The 21112-nt window shown below is 32.6% G+C and overlaps 1 protein-coding gene across 2 annotated transcripts; it reads right to left on the reverse strand.

Moving 5' to 3' along the window:
• Window positions 1–436: 436 nt before the first annotated feature.
• On the reverse strand, window positions 437–3710 carry LOC103500412 (uncharacterized). Of its 2 annotated transcripts, none has more exons than XM_008463701.3 (4): window positions 3200–3710; window positions 2206–2258; window positions 1120–1290; window positions 437–665 (listed from the first exon to the last, which is right to left on the reverse strand). In XM_008463701.3, exons 1-4 carry the CDS (start codon window positions 3575–3577, stop codon window positions 452–454), a joined length of 816 nt encoding a protein of 271 aa, XP_008461923.2. In that variant the 5' UTR covers window positions 3578–3710; the 3' UTR covers window positions 437–451. The 2 variants fall into 2 exon arrangements, with proteins under 2 accessions (XP_008461923.2, XP_016902774.2); XM_017047285.2 differs by having other exon boundaries at window positions 437–662; window positions 3200–3699.
• Between the last annotated feature and the right edge of the window lie 17402 nt (window positions 3711–21112).

Consider the following 21112-nt stretch of genomic DNA (forward strand, 5'->3'; position numbering starts at 1 on the left):
GATTTAGTTAGGATTTATTGTTGATGATGTCAAGTCTAAAGTTGGAAAATTAATCAAACAACAGGATGCAATATATTTGCACTAGAATTAATATACCATACAAACTAAACCTGACCAACCTAGGCTTAAAATTGTTATGATGACGAGACACGTGAAATTTGAGGGTGAAAAAAAAATCAATTGAATTATGAATCATTCCATCTGTAAAATCCTAGTCATTTTCTCGTTCCCTCTTAATTGTTTTTCATAAGAGATGTTATGGATCAAGACATCAATTTTTTGAGATTTGGATCTTACATGGAAAGAGGTACAATTCAACGTAGAAAATTTGATACGATGCTTTTCTATGAAAATTACTATTGCGTGTTTTGATTCTAAAGATTGTGTGTTTGTTTATGATCATGATCTATGTATGGATTGACTCATAAATAGATAGTTAATGAAAATGAAACTAGAGCTTTTTAATCATAGTAACACAACGTTTTCTTCCAATCCAAGTAGATTTCCAAAGAGGGTCAACATAGTAAACTTGATAGCCTGCTTTACTATACAAATTACGAGCCCCATAATCATCTTCATATGCACTTAATGCCAAAAACTTGAATCCCCAAACCTTACCAAGCATGTCACACCCCTTTAATAATGTTGTTGCTACTTTTCGTCTTCTGTGTGCAAAATGTCAAAATTAACAAGTTAATTGAAAATACTAAATAAAACCTAAAAAGAAAAAAAAAGGGGGAAAAATTACTCTTTTGGTCCCTCAATTTGTAAGAATGTGTAGGTTTGGTCTGTCAAAGTTTGAAACATAGTTTTCAAGAAATAGGTCATTCTAGACACATGATTAGCAAAAGATTGAATGTGAACGTGACACGTAACAAATTCATACTTAACATCTTTGAAATTTAAAAGTAAAAAGAATCTGATAATATTAAAAACTTAAGCCACCCAACTCGAAAAATAAGAATTGGATTGAGATGAGATGGAATTTGGCTTCAGTTGAGTTTGAAACCAAATTTAAGAAAAGAAAGTAAGATAACTGTAATGGATAATGATATCTAACCTAACCCAAAAAAGCTCAAGTGGATGGAAATTTAATATTATATAAGATTTTAAATTGACCTGGCATTTTGTGCGACGGCAATTCCAGTTACAAAGAGATACTCCTTCACGCCGGGGGGAAGGAGACGCTTTACTTTCAAATCTCCGGCCACCGTCACGTCCACCACTCCCACAAAATTGTATTCTTCTTCACCAATTTCACTCTCTGGTTCCGCAACCAAACAAGCATACCTCAACAAACAGGAAAAAACAAACACTAATCATTTTCATCTATTTATTACCTTCCCTGCTTAAAGGATACAACAATATATAATTAAATTAAATTATACCCTTAATCTTTCTTTTTATTAGTTTTCAAATATAATATAAATAATAACTCAAAATTTTTGCAAATATAAAAATATTTATTATAATATATTAGGCTAAATATCTAGGTCGATATTAATAAACTATCACATTTTCTTATATTTAAAAATATTTTTAACAATTTTATCATTTAAAATAATTATTTAAAATTTTAATTGAGTCCATCAATTCTGAAATTATGGAAGGACAAAGAATTGTTAAACGAAAGACGTATTAAATATAACTAAAGTCCAAGGAAACATAGGTATGTGAATGAAGAGATTTGGTTTTCTGTTTAAAAGGATCAGACATGGAATTTCACATTTGGTAGGTCTATGAACTTTAGATCTAATAAATTAGAGATGTATTGGTCGTAAAATGAAAACTAATTATAAAGTTAGTTGAGATCTTTAACAGACATATGCATGTGAAATCAATAAAGTTACTGGCAATTATATACATGAGTGTGACATCAGTATAGTGGCAAATATAAAGGCATATGTCGTAAGGATTACTTATAATCTTTTACCCCCTCAAGTTTTACTTAAAGTTAACAAATTGCAAAATCCAAAGATATAATCTACACTCTTGAGTTCCGATTGACATAAGAGGTAAAACAACATTTATGCTATATCATAAAATGCATAACCGGTATGAATATAATATAAATAATAAGTATTTTTTACTCCTTATTTATTTGTTAATTCAAAGTATTTTTAAGTTAGGAAAATTATTATTTTTTAAAATATTTATAAATATAGTTAAATATCAAACAGACTATTATATAAAAAAAGAACATACCTCTCTGTAGGATAATTTTTCAATCTATAAATCAATGCTGAAAGCACTTCTGCCTGTAACAAAACTGCTTACTTTCTCAATATGAATTTTATAAATGATTGAGGATGAAAAATCATAAGGAGTAACAAATTACTTTCTTTTAACGTTAAAATTTCAAATGCAATAACTCTTTTGTATAAATCCGGTAGAATTTACACCCAGCCAAAAGAAAATGAAGAAATTCAAGAAATTTAATTCAATGTTATTCCTTATTTTTTATTGGCCTTTTTCAATCAATGTGGGAAGGAAATAATGGAAAATTTTATCCGAAAGTAGAATGCATGTTGATAATTGAGTTGAACTCATTTTGGCATGACCAATCATTTTCTAAATTGTTAAATAAAGACCTAAATAAAAACTTTTGTTACAATAAAGCTAGATTGGAATTCTTAAATTAAAAAGGCTCCTTTATTACCAACTTTTTATCATAGTTTTTTTCAAGTTTAAGACTTAACTAAAATGTAGGCTTGAAATAGTAAATTTTGAGTCCAATTCTCATCTGATTTTAAATCCTCAACTATCACATATTTAATTCTTGAATTTTCAGGTTCATTTCAATTTGGTGATGGATTTTTAAGATTTACATATTTTCAACCTTAATTTTTTATTGGACCGTCGAATCTTTTATTAAATATTAACTATAAATAATAAGGTCCCCGATTAAATTAAAAGAATTATAAAAATTAAATTTTATTGAATAAAATTAATTTAAATTTTCATAAACGGTAGAACGGACATTATGAAATATAACAAGAAAAAATAATAAAACTATTTATAAAGTAGTTCTAGAACTATTTTTCAAAATACAGTATTTGAAAAATAGTGTTCTTGTTTATACGGATCAGAGTTTCTCTTGATTTTTAAAACTTCTAACACAATGAAGCAAAATAATTGAAGCTTCTAACAAGATTTAAAGAAGAAATTACAAGAAAAGAGAAAGAAAGGGGCAAAGAACCTGGAAAATTTGGAAGAAAAAATGGTTGAAAAGAAGAACAGGTTCATGAAACGCTTCGGCTTGAATTCTTGCAACTGCTCTCAAATCATCTTCTTCTTCAATCAATTTTCTCACCTTCCATCCAAATTCTCTAGCCAAATACTCATTCTCACCCATTTCTTCCGATACTCTGATCAATTCCTCCTCCGTCGCCACCGCCGCCGTGATCGGACTCGAATAATCACTACTGCACCGCACAACCACCGCCGATCTAACCTTAATCTCTCCTCCATATCTCCAGAGCGCGCGGAACTTCGATCTCGTCGGAACCGCCGTGCGCGGTGGCTCCGAGCGGAGGTGCGATGATACTCGGAGGGGATTTGGAAGTAAATGGACCATTGTTGGAAGGGGAAAAGCGGTCAATGGTCGCGTTTGTTATTGGAATTTTTAATTTCAGAACTCTTTTTTTTTTTTTTATTTTGAAAAAAATATATATATATTTTTTTTATTTTTGAGGTGATGCATTGGGAAAGTGGAGATAAGGTTTTTGGATTTCTCAGTGGCCGAGACTTGTTTGTAATTGGCAACCATCCACGTGGAAATTACAATATTTGTTTTTTCCTATTTCTTTTTTTGAAAAATATACTGTTTGTTTCTCTTGAATTGTATATGTATTTGTTCTTAAATTTTAATCGATATAATTTTTTAAATGCGATTTAGCAGTTATAGTTGTATAAAATCTCATAAATGTTTTCTATAGTTTAAGAAAGTTCGCAGGTATTTTATAAAACCATAACAACTAAAATTTAATTATAAATTATAAGAGCTAAATTTAGATTTTCATCCGATCATAAACACAAAGTTTGTAATTTAACCATCCAACTATCATTTTAGTCTAATACTTTAGGCTTTGTTTAATTTTATTTTATATACTTTTAAAGTATAAAATGTGTTAAAAATGATCGACATGTTCCTTTACAAATTAGCTATTGTTTTTGGCTCTCGTGTTCTTGTGTTCAAAAAAATTATACCATATCATGGCAAATGGCTCACGATCAGGAAAGTACTTGGGTGTTCGTTCATTCTTACTCAAGAATAAACTTGTCTATCTTATATTAAAGATAAAGTGCGTAAACTACTAGAAATTTGGGTTTTAATCACACTTGAAATCAAGAAAGAAATGGTGGGATAGATTAAAATGTGTCCTTAAAAATAAACATGCGGAATTTTTCTTGACACAATTTATGCATTAGTTTGATCAGATTAGGTCACACATACATGTAATATTACAGTTAATTTGTCTTTTGAATTATTGTAAAACATTTACCGACAATGTAATTTACAATTTTTTTATTATCAATATAAATATCTTTCTAAACATATGTGGGTAATGTTGAATCATGTATTTAATTTTTTTTATAAGAGAAATAGAGAAATATATAACAGAAAAATATGTGTTGTGAATTGAAAAATAACGACAACAAACAAGTGTCAACATACAAGCCATTTCTTGACAAGAATTATGTGTAACGAAACATTTAAATATAACAATATATTGATGTAAAGTTATAGATAAAAGTGACACATTTAAAGCATCAATATATATATTCATGTCGAGTGATAGATAACGGTGATACATTTAAAGCGTCAATATAAGGATATTAATGACAATATATCGGTGTCGGAGTTATCGATAACAGTGACACATTTAAAGCGTCAATGTAAGAGTATTAATGACAATATATTGGTGTCGAGTTATAGAATAACAATCACACATTTAAAGTGTTAATGTAAGGGAATTAATGATAATATATTGGTGTTGAGGGTATAGATAACGGTGACACATTTAAAGTGTAACGCCCCCAAAATTAAGATAATTTTGGAGTTAATTATCTTAATTTTGTTTAATTATATTTAATTCATTGGACGTTATTTTGAATTCATTTAATGAAAACTATTTGATTTTACGAGGATTAAAATTAATTAAATATTTATTGGATGAATATTTAATTAATTAGAGGTTTTGACATGTGGTTTTTGTTGAGATTTTGATTAAATGGTAGGTTAAGAAGATTAATGTAACGACCCAACTCCTTATACTATGTTGAGGTCATTACTAATTAGATAATAAAATTTCTTAATAAAAAAAATTGAAAAAGAAACAAAACCTCGAATACTTAATAAATGCATAAACAAATGTTTTAAAGCAAAAATGTTTAAATAAAATCCTATTCGGGTCCTATCTAGCTTTAAAGTAAAATAAACAGAATAAAATAAATAGAAGGTGCATCAAATCAAATGTCCTAAAGCGAAAGCTAAATGATCCTTATGGCTCGCCACGGTCACTTCTTGTTAGTCGTCAGCTTCCCTCTGCTCTTACCTCTACCTCTGCGTGTAAAATTTAAACAAGAAAGAGTGAGTATAAAAGTAAACTCAGTAAGGGACTCACTACTAGTTCCGCTAGGTGCCTATTAACTTCATATTAAAGTCCTGTAAAGTAGTTCCTCTAAACTGGCACGTTCCCGAACACGTGCAATCTGTGATCCCGTAGGAACATAACTGGTCTTCGGTGAACTCAAGGGGACACCTAGGACAACTGGTCTTTAGTGTACCCAAAGGAAACACTAAGACAATCGGGCTGTCAGTGATCCCATTGAATCACTCGTAATCATGTCTATGTCAATGTCAATGTCATAATGGACTGGTAATCCTGTCGAACTACACAGTCATAAAAAGGTGGTGATCCCGAGTGACACCCAGGTGGGTACGACTCTAATAGATGAAGCTAACAATACACCCTGTCCATAGCATTTAACGTGTCAAAACATTATCATAAACATGGCATAACATAACAATCATAGCATACTTATCCGAAATATCTTAATCATAAACATAACATAGTCGTCCTCATCAACATACCACTAGTCATAACATAACATTCGTCATCAACATCAATTATCATTACAATGTCAATCATTATCAGTAACATCGAGTTATGCAATTTAGCTATCGTCCATGCATAACCATGCACACATGTAATCTCTTAATTTCAGTTGAAAGTCTAGTAGTAGAGTCTCTTACTTGGAGATTAACTCACAACAAAATTATCCTAACAGTCACGATCAAGCTCCCCAATAGTCAAGCCCTAAGCACAAATAAACTCAATAACTAAAATTAATAAATCAATTACTAATTGTCTAGGGTCCAATTCCAATTATTTCAACTTACCCAAAGTTGAAGATAATTCCAAATTTATCCTTGGTTTAGGAAAATTCTTCGGTTTAACCCCCAATTGACCTATCATGAAAATAATTCACTTAAATCCATAATTAAATTATTTAAGATCAAAATAGATCTTTGTAGGGAAACAACTAAAACCCAAACAAACTTACCAAAAATAGGTGGAAAATGACCAAAAATAGGTTACGTGACTTAAATGGCTGGGTCAAAGGGGGCTCGGCTCGGCTGGAGGCAGGAACGGCTCGGGTAGCGTTCGCAAACAACTCGATTAGGCTCGAACGGCTGAGGGATGCGTTGGGATGCGGCTCGCACGCGCAGCTCAGAGCGGAAGGTGACAGCGCGGTAAAGACGCTCACGGCTAGGGCTACGTAGGAAGGCGACGCGTCGAACTTATGGAGCACGCTTGCTGATGACACCGAGCAACGAATCGTGACGGCGAGCTAACGATCAACGACTTGCGATGGGACACTGACGGAGATGCTGGCAGCTTGACGGAACGACGGATGGAGAAGTGGCTCGGCTTAACGGACGATGCGGCAGAGATGACGAGCGACTAGGGCAAACGAGGACGGTCGGCTGCGAACGATGATGGCGGCGGACGACGATCGTCGGAGAAGGAGACGACGGCGGCAACTTATTAGGGTTTTCCTCACTCTTTTCTTTCTTCTTTTTTTCCCAATGAAAAAGATGACACAACTACCCGTGCCACATTTAAACAAAAATAATAATATTAATTATTATTTTCCTTTTCCTTTTCCTCTCTCCTCAAACTCACCCAAATAAACAAATATCTTCTCTCTCTTCATTTAAAAGCTATTAAATCCCCGTTTTTTACTCAAATTTCCTCTCTCCAAACCAATCATCTTTATCTTCCAAAAAAATAAATATCCCTACTTGATTATATATCCACATAATATAATTATTTTACTTTCAAAATTTAATGAATTATACAATCAAATATATAATTAATCAAACTTTCTTAAATACAACCAATTAACACCCAAAATTACAAAAATTTAAACTTGAGATAATAAAAAACTAAATTACCTTAAATTTTGGGGCGTTACAATCTTCCCTCCTTTGAGAAACTTTCATCCTTGAAAGTTCTAATCCTCAAACAGCTCAGGGTACTGGGCTCTCATGTCGTCCTCCCTCTCCCATGTGGCCTCTTCAGCTTCGTGGTTTTGCCAAAGAACTTTGACCAGTGCAATCCCTCTGTTACGGAGCATCTTGACCTCCCTTGCCAAAATCTCCACGGTTGTTCCTCGTAGCTCAAGTTCTCATTAATTTGCAATGGCTCAAAGTTGACTACATGTGTCGGGTCTGCGACATACTTCCTCAGCATAGAGACATGGAGTACATCATGAACTGCTGAAAACGCGGGGGGCAACACTTAACGGTAAGCTACGGGGCCACATCGCTCAAGTATCTCAAATGACCCTACAAAACGTGGACTTAGCTTCCCCTTCTTCTCGAACCTCAGAACACCCTTCATAGGTGCTACCTTCAGAAAAACCATGTCTCCCACATCAAACTCTTCTATCTTCTCGGTGTTGTCCAATGCAAGCTGAAGTCCTTTCCAGAACTTCAATGTGAAACGAGCATCTTTGTCAGAAACGATAGATACAGGCACTCCATGCAGTTTTACTATCTCGATCATATATAACTGTCCCCACTTACTGGCAGTGTAAGTGGATTTCCCTAGGATAAAGTGAGCTGACTTTGTGAGCCTGTCCACCATAATTCAGATCACCGTATAGCCCTTTAGAGTCCTAGGCGTAATCTTGTAATAAAGTCCATCGATACACTCTCCCATTTCCACCCTGGCACACTCAAGGGTTGCAACAAGCCTACTGGCTTCTGTCTTGGTGCCTTCACATGCTGGCATACCAAGCATCTAATAACGAAGTCTACCACCCTTTCTTCATATTTCTTCACCAATAGACACGCTTCATGTTCGGGTACATCTTCGTACTTCCGAGATGCATAGAAAATGAAGAGTTATGAGCCTCAATCAAAAGCTCAGTCTTAATTTTACTATTTGTTGGGACGCACAAACGCCTCTCAAACATAAGCCCACTATCAGAGGATATGGAGAACTCCTCAACTTGCCTTGCTTCTGTCAGGCGAAGCTTCTCAACCAAATATGGATCATTTAGCTGAGCTACAATAATCCTCTGCCTCAAAGTCAGCTGTACTGACAACTGAGCTAACTGTTAAGTAACTTCCCCTACTGAAGCTGCAATCTCATCTCTCTCAAAGTCTTTAAGCAAAGGAGCTTGCTTGGTGATAAGCGCTGCTGAATGTGACACCTTCTTGTTAAGTGCATCAACTACCACGTTCGCCTTACCTGGGTGATACAAGATTTCGCAGTCATAATCCTTCACTAACTTAAGTCATCTTCTCTGTCTCATGTTCAACTCCTTCTGGGTGAAGAAGTATTTCAGGCTTTTATGGTCAGTGAAAATTTGTATCTTCTCACCATACAAGTAGTGTCTCCATATCTTCAGTACAAAAATTACTGCTGCCAACTCTAAATCGTGGGTAGGGTAGTTCTGCTCATGACTCTTCAACTGACGAGAGGCATAAGTAACTACCTTACCTTGCTGCATCAAAACATAACCCAATCCTTTCTTAGAGGCATCACTGTAGATCACGAAACTTCCAGATCCATCTGGCACTATAAGGACTGGCGCAGTCACAAGCTTCTACGTAAGCTCCTGGAAACTACTATCACATGTTGGGCTCTAAACAAAATAAGTGCCCTTCCTGGTCAATTGAGTTAACGGACTGGCTATACGAGAGAAATCTTCTACGAACCTTCTGTAATAACCTACTAGACCCAGAAAACTACGGACTTTGCTGACTGTAGATGGTCGAGAATAACTAGTAACAACTTTAATTTTTGCTGGGTCTACCGAAACTCCCTCACTGGATATGACATGGCCAAGAAAAGACACCTTCTTCAGCCAGAACTCGCACTTAGAAAACTTAGTGTACAGTTTATTGACTCGAAGAGTCTTCAAAACCTTGTGCAAATGCTCATCATGCTCAACCTCTATCTTGGAGTAAACCAAGATGTCAACAATAAAAACTATAACGAAAGTGTCTAAGAAATCCTTAAACACCCTATTTATCAGATCCATAAATACCGCAAGAGCATTGGTCAAGCCAAAAGACATTACAATAATCTCGTAATGTCCATATCTGGAACGTAAAACAGTCTTAGGAATGTCGCTGTCTTTAATCCTCAGCTGGTGATAGCCTGAACGTAAATCGATCTTAGAGAAAATGGTGGCTCCTTGCAGCTGATCAAACAAGTTGTCAATCCTGGGCAAAGGTCTGTAATCAATGCAAAGACGCATCGATCTGTCCTTTTCCTACACGAACAGTACTGGTGCTCCCCAAGGTGACACACTAGGTCGTATGAAACCTTTGTTTAGTAACTCCTGCAACTGGACCTTCAGTTCTTTCAGCTCAGCCAGGACCATTCTATAAGGAGCTCTAGATATAGGAGCAGTGACTGGCTCTAGCTTAATAGAAAAGTCAATCTCCCTGGGAGGTGGAAGTCCTAGAAGCTCATCTGGAAAGACGTCGGGGTATTCTCTCACCACTGGCTCAGATGATAGGGAAACTTCTGACTCTCTAGTGTCCACCACGCTGGCCAAGATACTCCAAGTACGCTGGCTAAGTAACTTACTAGCTTTCATATCTGAGATGACCTTGGGTAGGACCACAGTCTCTACCCCCTTAAACTTGAAACTAACCGCTGAATGAGGGTTAAAAACTACCTTTTTGCGGGAACAATCTATACTTGCATGGTTGGCAGACAACCAATCCATGCCTAGAATTACATCAAAATCTCGCATGTCTAAAACTAGCAAGGTTACGACTCGGGCTCGCAGGAAGGCGACGCGTCGAATTGACGGAGCACACTTGTTGACGACACCGAGTGACGAACCGTGACGGCGAGCTAATGATCGACGATTTGCGACGGGACACTGACGGAGATGCTGGCAGCTTGACAGAACGACGGACGGAGAAGTGGCTCGGCTTGATGGACGATGTGGCAAAGATGACGGACGGCTAGGGCAGACGCGGACGGTCGGCTGCGAATGATGGTGGCGGCGGACAGCGACCGTCGGAGAAGGTGGCGGCGGCGGTAACTTAATAGGGTTTTTAGGGTTTTCCTCACTCTTTTCTTTCTTCTTTTATTTTTCTGAATGAAGAAGATGACACAACTTCCCATGCCACATTTAAACAAAAATAATAATATTAATTATTATTTTCCTTTTCCTCTACCTCTGTTCTCAAACTCGTTCAAACTCATCAAAATAAACAAATCTCTTCTCTCTCTTCATTTAAAATCCATTAAATCCCCCTTTTTACTCAAATTTCCTCTCTTCAAACCAATCATCTTTATCTTTCAAAAAAATAAATATCCCTACTTAATTATATTATCCACATAATATAATTATTTTACCTTCAAAATTTAATGAATTATACAATCAAATATATAATTAACCAAACTTTCTCCAATACAACCAATTAACACCCAAAATTACAAAAATTTAAACTTGAGATAATAAAAAATAAATTACCTTAAATTTTGGGGCATTACAATTAAGTAGAGTTGTGGATTTTTATTGTTGTTGAAGTTGAATTAAATTAAATAATTATGGATGTTATTTAATTAAATTGTAGAGTGGAAAGTTTGTTGAAGATTTGATAATTATGTGGATATATATATATATATAATTATGTGAAAGGAAAAGATAATTATATTTGTTGAAATATAATTATTATAATTATTTAAAGAAAAGATAATTATATTTTGGAGAAAGATAAATAATAATTAATTATTTTGGAAGATAATTAATTATTTTGGAGAAAGATAAATAATAATTAATTATTGTGGAAGAATTAATGTTTTAGAGAAAGATAATTAATAATTAATTACTGTGGAAGATAATTAATTATTTTGAGAAAAGATAAATATTGATTCTGGAGAGAAGTTATTATGATTGGTAAATAAGAAAAGAGAAGGAATTGGATTTATTTAAAAAGAAAAATCGATAATTATATATTCAAATATAATTATTGGAAAAAGAAATATAACATCTCAAATCTTTAAGGAGTTTTTATTAATTATATTAAATTATTTGGGTGTTATATTAAAGATTGGAGCTAAAATTTAATGATTGAGTTAAGATAATTCATGTTGGAAGTTATGAGTGATTTATTGAAAAAAATTTGATTGATTGAAAGAATTGAGTATTTAAATTAATTTGAGATTTTGGAGAGAAAATTTGGTTTTGGTGGAATTGGATTTAATTGAGTATATATATATGGATGTATATATATAACTAATAATTTTAATTTTTGGTGGAATATGATATTAATTATTTGGTTTTGTATAACTAATTAATATGGAAAAGTGAAGTTAATTATATGACCGAATACAATTATATTTATTTGGAAAAGAATATAATCTATGAGGAGGGAGATGATTGATTTGATTGGACGAGAAATTATATATTTATTTAGAAGAGAGAATGATGATTTAAATAAATATATATGTTTATTATAGATTTTGGTGAGAAAAAATAATAATAATAAAGAAGTATTATTATTATTATTATTATTATTATTATTATTATTATTAATGGTTATAAATGTCTAAGATTTTGTATATTTAAGGAATTGAGGAAAGAATAAAGATATATGTATATTTTGGTATTATATATATATCATAAAAGGAAAATGAAATAATAAAAATAAATATTATTGTTATTACTTGGGTCTATAAATAGCATTGGAATTTTTAAGTTGAAAAGAAAAAAAAAATCTTTATCTTTTTCACTAAGATAACTCTTTGTTGACGCCTCACTAGTTTTAGTTATGATTGATCTCTTTGGCAAAACTTGAAGAGTTAAAGTGATGAGTTTTTCGATCAATGATAAGAGAATTTTTTTTAACCTCCATTTGGGTAACCTTGGTAAGCTAAGAAAATTAAATTAATAATTTGTTAATTTAATTTTGGATAGATTTCTTCAAAGGTTCATTTGGCTAATTTTTTTTTAAGATTTAAATCTTAGAATTTTTCCAATCAAAGTTGAATTGGTTTTAACCCCACTACAAGAAAAACCCCCCTTTTATGAGAGTTGGTTTCCTCCCAAATTGAACAAATAATTGTCATCAAATGTCAAAAAGTGGGTTTTTGGTGGGAAAAGACGGTGGAATGCCTAAATACATGACAGTTATTTGCTGTCATAATATGTAAGGGTATTAAAAAAATTAATTAAATATTTTTTTATTAAAATAAAAAAATAAAGAAAAGGAAAAATCTCTCACTTTTGTTCTTCAAATCCCCTCCCTTTCCTTCTTCAAAATTCCTCCCCTCATGAACGATGAACGACACACGACAAAAACCCAACCTTAACCCCATTCTTCTCATCTCCACGTCCTTTCTTCTCGACAACAGAGACCCACAGCGAAGAGACCCATAGTGATGAAGACCCACGGTGAGGAGACTCATATCGTCGCCGATGAGTTCTTGATTTTTTTTTTTTCATTTCTTCTCCCTCCATTTATCTCTTCCCTTGTGCACAGTCCTACAAATTACCTTGATAAATTCAGGAAGAAGTAGGGTTCTTAGAGACATATAAAGAGCACCAATTTTTTGTCTTCTTTGCCTCTCCCTTTCTCTCTCTAACTCAACAACGCCTTTGTCCAATCCCAAAAGTACGGTAACTCAAAAATGCATTTTAACTATTTTGTGATTCTTTAAAGGTATATTGATGGTTTTGTGAAATATATTGTTGGCTATGTGATGAAGCATTTTGGTAGCTTACAATGTGTTTGATGAAATGTTTCAATGAAGCCTTTGGTTGATTTTTAATTGATTTTTGTTTGTTTGAATTAGGAAATCAAGGCCAAGGGAGATTTCATGGCTATGGGAGGAAGCTTTAAGAAAAAAGAGAATGAAAATGAATGGTTAGATTTTAAACTTTTATGATGTGTAGGGCCTTTAAGCATTTTCTAGAGTTTAGTTGTTACGGTCATACATGTTTAATGTTAGGTTTTATTTCTAGTAGTGCAGGAATTTCAATCTCCTCTCTTATTGAAAAGAATATTTAGTCTTAGGATGTATTTAGGATTGTTTCTCAAGTAATGAATTTTGAAATGAATGGAAAATTATTTGGATGCTTGGTTTTATATTTTACTATGGTTTCTTACATAGCACTTTAAGGTGCATACATGTTCTTTTAAAACATGAAAATTTTTAGAAGACTATTGCCAAAGACACTCTCAAGGATGGCCTTCAATTTTAAAATTCAATCAACCAAAAAAAGGAAAAGTGCCGGCTTTTTTAATGTAATTAAAAAGGCTTCAATTTCACTCATTCCCTCGTTGACTGTTCATGATATTGCATGTTTTCAACGAATTTTTGTGTATTTTCATTGGTTTCTCTTCTTCAAACAAATTTCTTCACAGGTGGTTCAATTTGTATTTTTGTGAGTATCGATTTTCATTCTGATTATTCATTTTTTTAGCATCATTTGGAGAATGCTTTCATGGGTTTTGGTTGTTCAGTTAGATTTTTGGTTTTTCGGTGATTTTTTGGTCAACCCACATTTTTTTATGACCATTTGGAGAATGCTTTCATGCGATTTTTTTTGTTTTGTGGTTCTTTTTTTTTTTGGATTTTATTTAGTTTGAGATCTGTTTGATTTGTGTTTTTGGGCACCGTAGATTGAAGTGTTTTTAAGTTTTGTGGGTTGAACTTGAAGTGGGTACCTGGAAATGAAGAATGGTGATAAGTTCAATCAGATTTCTAATGCTAAATATGAATGTCTTTTCTTTGGTATAACATTTTGGACTTCTTGTCTTTTTTCAAGTTCAAAGTTGGATTGGAAAGTTTTTTATAATGAAGAATTATTTATTTACTTTCAGATCTAGATGACACTCTTTATCTTTTTAACTATGGTTTGGCAAAGGAAATCACCAACAAAATTCAAGGTTAGATGAAATTTTGTTTCCCCTTTTCCCCTCTGGATTGAGAAACATTGGAGCTGATAGTGTTTAGAGAAATAAGGCTCTTCGTATATCTATGATATTGTCCATTTTGAACTTGAGTTTGCATGGATTTATCTTTTTAAAATGTTATCTTATGATCAGTATTTGCTATCTTGGAGAAAATTTTAGCTAGAAAAACATGGAGGACGTTCTGTGCTGGTGTATGTATTGAGGTCTTCTTTTGTGTTGGTGTATGTGTTGAAAATGTTTTGGTTTTCATGAATTTTCATTATGTAGCTAAGATTCAAATGTTGAAGAATCGAAGATACAAAGTAACTATAGGATTTCTGTTCACGATGTCGAAATTACTACAAGCTAGTGAGTTATGTATGTTTGCTCGTTTTCGAGGATTTTATTGTTGAACTTTCAAGATTGAGTAAAATGTAGTTGTTGATATTTACTTTCAAATGTGGTCGTGACAATTATAGCTTTTGATTCTTTTTTTAGGATGGATTAAGCAAAATGTAGTTGATTAAGCGATATTTGACAATTACTTTCAAATGTACTTTCAAATATTCTTTTTTTTTTTAATGTACTTTCAAATTAAATTTGCTTGATGATACGAAATGGGTCTGAGACATAATTTTAGTTTTTGATTGTTTGGGATGATTAACGATTTGTTTGTTTACCAAAATTTTCAAATGGGTATGTGCATCATCATGATTGAAATTTCAAACAATTTGAAATTTTTACCTCTCATCATGCTTGTACTTCTGATGTCTAAGGTAAGTTAACAAATAAAATTAAAATTTTAACCGTTCAGCAAGTTTATTTCCACGTGAGAGTGGGTTATGTATATAATCACTTCAGGCTATTGGTGATGCCTTTAATAAAGGCCTGTATGAAGAGCAAGCCCAATTGAAGAGTATTCCATTACTGGAATGAAGACCAAAGTACCAAATGCAGAAAATTACAGTAAAGGAGGCATGTGGAAAAAGGGGTGATCTTGCTTATTCTTTAAACTTCTTTTGTAGTATTTTGAGTACAGAGTATTATCAAGGCTTATGTTCAATCGGAGCCCATGCGAAAAAGAAAAAAAATTATATCAAGAAAAGGAAAAATAAAGTTTTCTGTAAAGTATATGTGTAGGGTTGTCTCTTTCCCCTGTGTTGTTAAGGTTGCTGATGTTGTTAGTATTTTGCGGAGCAACAAACATCTCAGCTTTCCTGTGAGTATAGCTAAATGCCTCATTTTCTCCTCATCTCTTTACCTATTCTCAAGGATATGCTTCTTGCCTTAGGTGATTGATTACCCATTTCCATATATTGTCCTCGAGGATATATCTCTAACAAAGGTTAAAACTTTATTTGTAACCACCTCATGATTAATAAGATAGCTTTTTTGTAACCAACTTTTTTTTGCTGATTTTTTTTTTTTTTTGCATCATTCATCTTAGTATTGATTAATAAGATTTTCTATCGGAGTTCAACACAACTACACAACATTCTTGGTTTGTTAAATCTCATGAAATATGTACATTAGCTAGAGCAGATTAAAAGATTGAATAAATGTTAATAAATGTTTATGTTCCAACCTAGAATTGCTTTGTATGGGAATATGTAGAACTTTGAACTACAATTCAAGAATCAAACTAATTGTGAAACTTAATAAAAAATGTAGGTTTTTTTTTTTGGCTTTGTGATTCTGTAATTTTGTTCGTGGACTAATTATAAGTTGCTTTTGGTGACTACTTTAGCTTACACATTTGCTGTTTCTTTATTGGTGCAGGATATCTACGTGACAGTCTTAGTGTCCCTTTGTTTTTTTATATATATATTTACAACAAAAATGATAATTTTCACTATTTTTATGCTTTTTGTGTTGTATATTAGTGTTGTGTTTTGCTATGAAGGCGATTTTATAATTAATCCAAACGACCCCTTTCAGTTTTGCCAACATCATACTTTAATTATTCCTTTTTTACTTTTCTGTTTCTTGCTTTAACATCATACTTTTATTACCCCTCTCGTCCGTCCTTACTATGTGACTCTTAGATTTTCTTTATTCCCATTTATTTCTTTTGGTTTTCTGCCTCTATATTACATTATTCGCTGAGATGAGACACTTTGTTTTACTTGCCAGGCGCTAAAAGTTCTTCTTCTCAACCTTCTACTATAAATTCCAGCACTTCATAATTCATTTTCATTCAAAAGGTTGTTTTTCTCTCCTTTTGTACTTTGTGCTATTGCATCATTTGATCAATTTTTTTTGCTTTTAGCCATTGATATGCTTGTAGGTGTTTTAGCTTTGAGTTTTGTTATTGGTTGTTGGTTTTGGACTTTGTGTGAAGTTCTATAATTAATTTAGCTGAGTTTGTGGGCTTATCCTTCGAGGTACTCTACTGCTTGTCTAGTGTTTTAGGTTTATCCTCTGCTCAGTGAACTCGCATTTAGTTCTTCTAGATTGGTCTCAACTTGTCATTATTATTATCTATGTCACAGGTAAAATATTGTGGCGTATACTGCTCACCTTTGTCATTGTTGTGTGTGGAAATAAAATATCGTTGTTAAACAGCAAACTTATTAAATTTGGAAACTGACTACATGGACAATTCTTCCATCTCAACTTGAAATGTGCAAATTTCTGATCTGAGGGTTCTAAGAAGCATAGTTGTTGATCTACAACAACTTGTATAAATTTATATGGTTGTTTATGCTTTGTGTACACTTTTATGAAAAAACAACTTATTTATAACCAAGTTGTGTAGTGTATTTACAGCTTAAACCCCCTCACTTCATCATTTTCTTCATCTTTATCATTTTTAATCTTTTATTTTATTTTATGGTATTTTTTGAAAATTCACACTAGAAAAGGGTTAAGAAATTCCTAAGTTTTACCAAGCAATAGAATAGCAAACTAAACTGTCAAATCCTAGGATAGTTTGTTAAGGTGCCCACAATTGATGTCACGAGGTATTGCAAGAATCAAAAATTTATTTTTCTTTTCTTACTAGGCTTTGCAAGAATCCATTAGAGCAGTGAAGTCATATTTGCGCAATTCATTGATGTATAAGCCTTTTTGTAGGTTTGGTAGCAAACTTTTGGTTCAAATGTACTTATTTAAATAGCTTGTTCATACCAAAACATATATGTTCATTGTTTCATTATACAAACACTTTACCAACAATTGTACAGATATGTTAAAGTATATATATTAAAGCGTTCACCGTTTCTTTCTATATGGATGTGTTGTATAGTACTTTGTGATTGTATTGGTTTGTGTAATGACAGAGCGGCAAGAAAAATATAGATTCTATAAAAAAAAATAGGGCAAGAAAAACAGGGACTGAAAATACAATTATGCATTTGAATCTAAAAGAACTGTCATTAAAAACGTTTTCTTGACAGTTAATTCAAGTCATGATAGGTGAATTGATGACAGTTAATAAGTGTCATAAGTTATAAATAATGACATTTAATATTTGTCAAACAAGATTAATAATAACACTTATTCGCTATCATAAAATATAAACAATGACAGTTATTATCTGCCATAAATATAAGTAATGACAGTTATTATCTGTCATCAAATTTAAATAATGACAGTTATAATATGTAATAAAATAATAAATTCATGACATTTATTCTCTGTCATGAAAAACACATTTCGTGACAGTTTTGTAGAACTGTCATAAAATACTTTCCATGACTGCTGCATCAATGACTGCAAATAACTGTCACGAAATCTTTCTATGATAGCATTTAACTGTCATCGTAGGCCCGTTTTCTAATAGTGCCCATTTTTTTTAAGTTAATTAATTTGAGAAATTTTTTGAATGAAAGCAATTGCTAATTTCATTAATTAAGATACTGAATTTTCCTTTTATGATTAGAATCAAATTAATAAGAGAATTTTTACTATTGGCTAGGGAGTACTTTGTTTGGCTAAAATCTCCAGGTAAGAGATCCTCCTACTAGACCTTCGAACTGAAGTTAAGAGCTTGGAAGTAATTTTCAATTATGCATTGATGTAGCCAAGATGTATAATGTGTTGATGTTGATGATTGATGATGATGACTGATTTACGTTGATAATGATGCATGGTATATTAATCACATGATTAAGGACATTAAGATTAATATTCATGCCATGTTTATGATGTTATGTTATGCTACATGCTATAGATAGGGTGTACTATTAGCTTTATCTATTAGAGTCGTATCCACATGGATGTCCCTCAGGATCAGCACCTTTTTATGATTGTGTAGCCCGACGGGATCACCAGTCCAGTATGGATGATATGTTTATGAGTGACTCGACGGGGTCACTTACAACCCGATTGTCTTAGTGTTTCCTTTGGGTCCACTAAAGACCAGTTTGTCCTAAGTGTTCCTTTGGGTTCACCGAAGACCAGAGATGTTCCTACGAGATTACAGATTGCACGTGTTCGAGAATGTGCCAGTTTAGGGGTATTACTCTATAGGGCTCTGATGGGAAGTTAACAGACACCTAGCAGGACTAATAGTGGGTCCCTTACTGAGTATATGTTTATACTCACTCTTTTTATATTTAATATTTTAGGTAAAGGTAAAGGTAGAGGAAAGTTGGTGAGTGATAGAGAAGGATTTGTGGCATGTCATATGGGGACTCAGTTTTATTTCCACATCTATGTATCAGTGTTTCAATATTATGTTTTTAATGAAAATTTAGTCTTTCTCTTTTCAAGAAAGTGTTTCTTGTTATTGTTTCTTTTTAGTAACGACATCAACTTAGTATAAAGAGTTGGGTCGTTACATAAAAGCGTTTATGTAAGGGTATTGATGACAATATATTGGTGTCGAATTATAGATAATGATGACATATTTATTGCGTTAAGGTAAGGTATTAATGACATAATCTTGGTATCATCTAAACATATTTAACGACGCATTTTTTGAAGTATTGTTAAATAGTCTTTCTTTACAGGGGCTTCAATGACGCAAAAATTATGTTGTTTAAACTCTTTATGACGTAAATTTTGCATCGCTAAAGCCCAAATTTCCATAAGTGGTAAAGCTTTTACAAGTCTGGAAGAAAAGATTTTGTTCGAAAGTTGGAAATGAAGTGTTGATCAAAGCAATAGCTTAAGCTATTCCTAATTATACCTTGAACGTAATTAAATCCCGACAAAAGCGTGTTATCACTTTCTTTGATTTATTAAAACACAATTTAAAATACAATTAAGCGATGATTTCTATTGTATATCCTCACCAAAGTATGACAATGACATGTGATTTATTAATGATGTGAATGTGTCTAACAAAGTACACATCATTAACATGATCAAGTCTAACGTAATTTTTCTCCTTTTGAAGCATAATTCATCTAAACTATATCTGATGGTTGAAGTTGGGATATAATGCGACCATATTCTATCAACTAGGCTTGGAACTAAGATTTATGTTTTTCTTATTGGATTTTATATCTTACAATTTGTAGATAATAAATGCAATTCATTTATTGTTATTAATAAAATGTTATTATTGTATTTTCAATGAGTGTTATTGATTATTTTTATTAGTGTTTGTCTTGATAACCTAAATCCATTCAACTAAAATCCTAAGTTTCTTTATCAGTCTTGAACTATCTATGAAGACATATACAGGGACCAATTTTCGAGATACAACTTAAAGAGACTATAGTATAAGGATAAGGTTGGATACCTTATCCTACTAACACTATAGGTACAACTCACTTTGTATTTGATACAAACGCAATGATCCAACGTGTTCGTGAAGGTGACATGTGAGTAAGGGTATCTTATACAATGAGTTTGCATAAGATTGGAGCACGAAATAGTTTCCACTAGATGTAACTTCGTTAACTAGTTAGGTTTCAAGGATGATCTAGATAACTTAGTCTTCATCTTGATTGTATTATGAACTTCTCTTGTTCATGATGAATTATCCTTTGATTTGTACAGGTGAGAGTGGCCAGATTGCAGATTCAATAAGTATACCATTTTTGGAGACAAGACCAAGTTAGGAGCTGAAAATATAATCATACAAGATGGAATTCACTCATTCCTGGTTTTTGGGTAAGTAGACGAGTGTTCCCTTAAGTTGTGTCTTTGAAACTTGAACAAAGAGTCCTATCCTCTTTATGACACGGGAGAGGTTTTTATTTATTGGTTGGATCATAAACAAGTTGTTCATTAGTGGAGCATTGGTATTGAAGGACTAAAAACCAACCTATGGGTAAAATGGTAATTTGATCCAACTGGTGTTAAGGACATTTGTGAAGAACTAACTTGCTGTTTATAACGCCCAAAAAATTAAGGTAATTTTAAATTTAATTATCTTAGTTTAGTTTAATTATAATGGAATTATTAGGGTGTTATTTTAGAGATATTTGTTGAGAGTTGTTTGACTTTGTGAAAATTAGAATTAATTAAATATTTTTGGATGAATATTTAATTAATTAGGAAAATCGAGAATTTAATGTTATTAAATGTTTTATTTAAGTTGCGGATTATGGTTTAAATTAAGTTGGTGTGGACTTTAAGGAATTATGAATAATTATATATAAATATATATACTTAATTTTTGAAAGAGAAAATTAATTATAGTAATGATAAGGGAAACTTAAATAAATGTAACAAAACTGTAAACTATTTACGGCCCGTATAACAAACCCA

The sequence above is a fragment of the Cucumis melo genome, chromosome 1, assembly GCF_025177605.1.
Source record: "Cucumis melo cultivar AY chromosome 1, USDA_Cmelo_AY_1.0, whole genome shotgun sequence".
NCBI lineage: Eukaryota > Viridiplantae > Streptophyta > Magnoliopsida > Cucurbitales > Cucurbitaceae > Cucumis > Cucumis melo.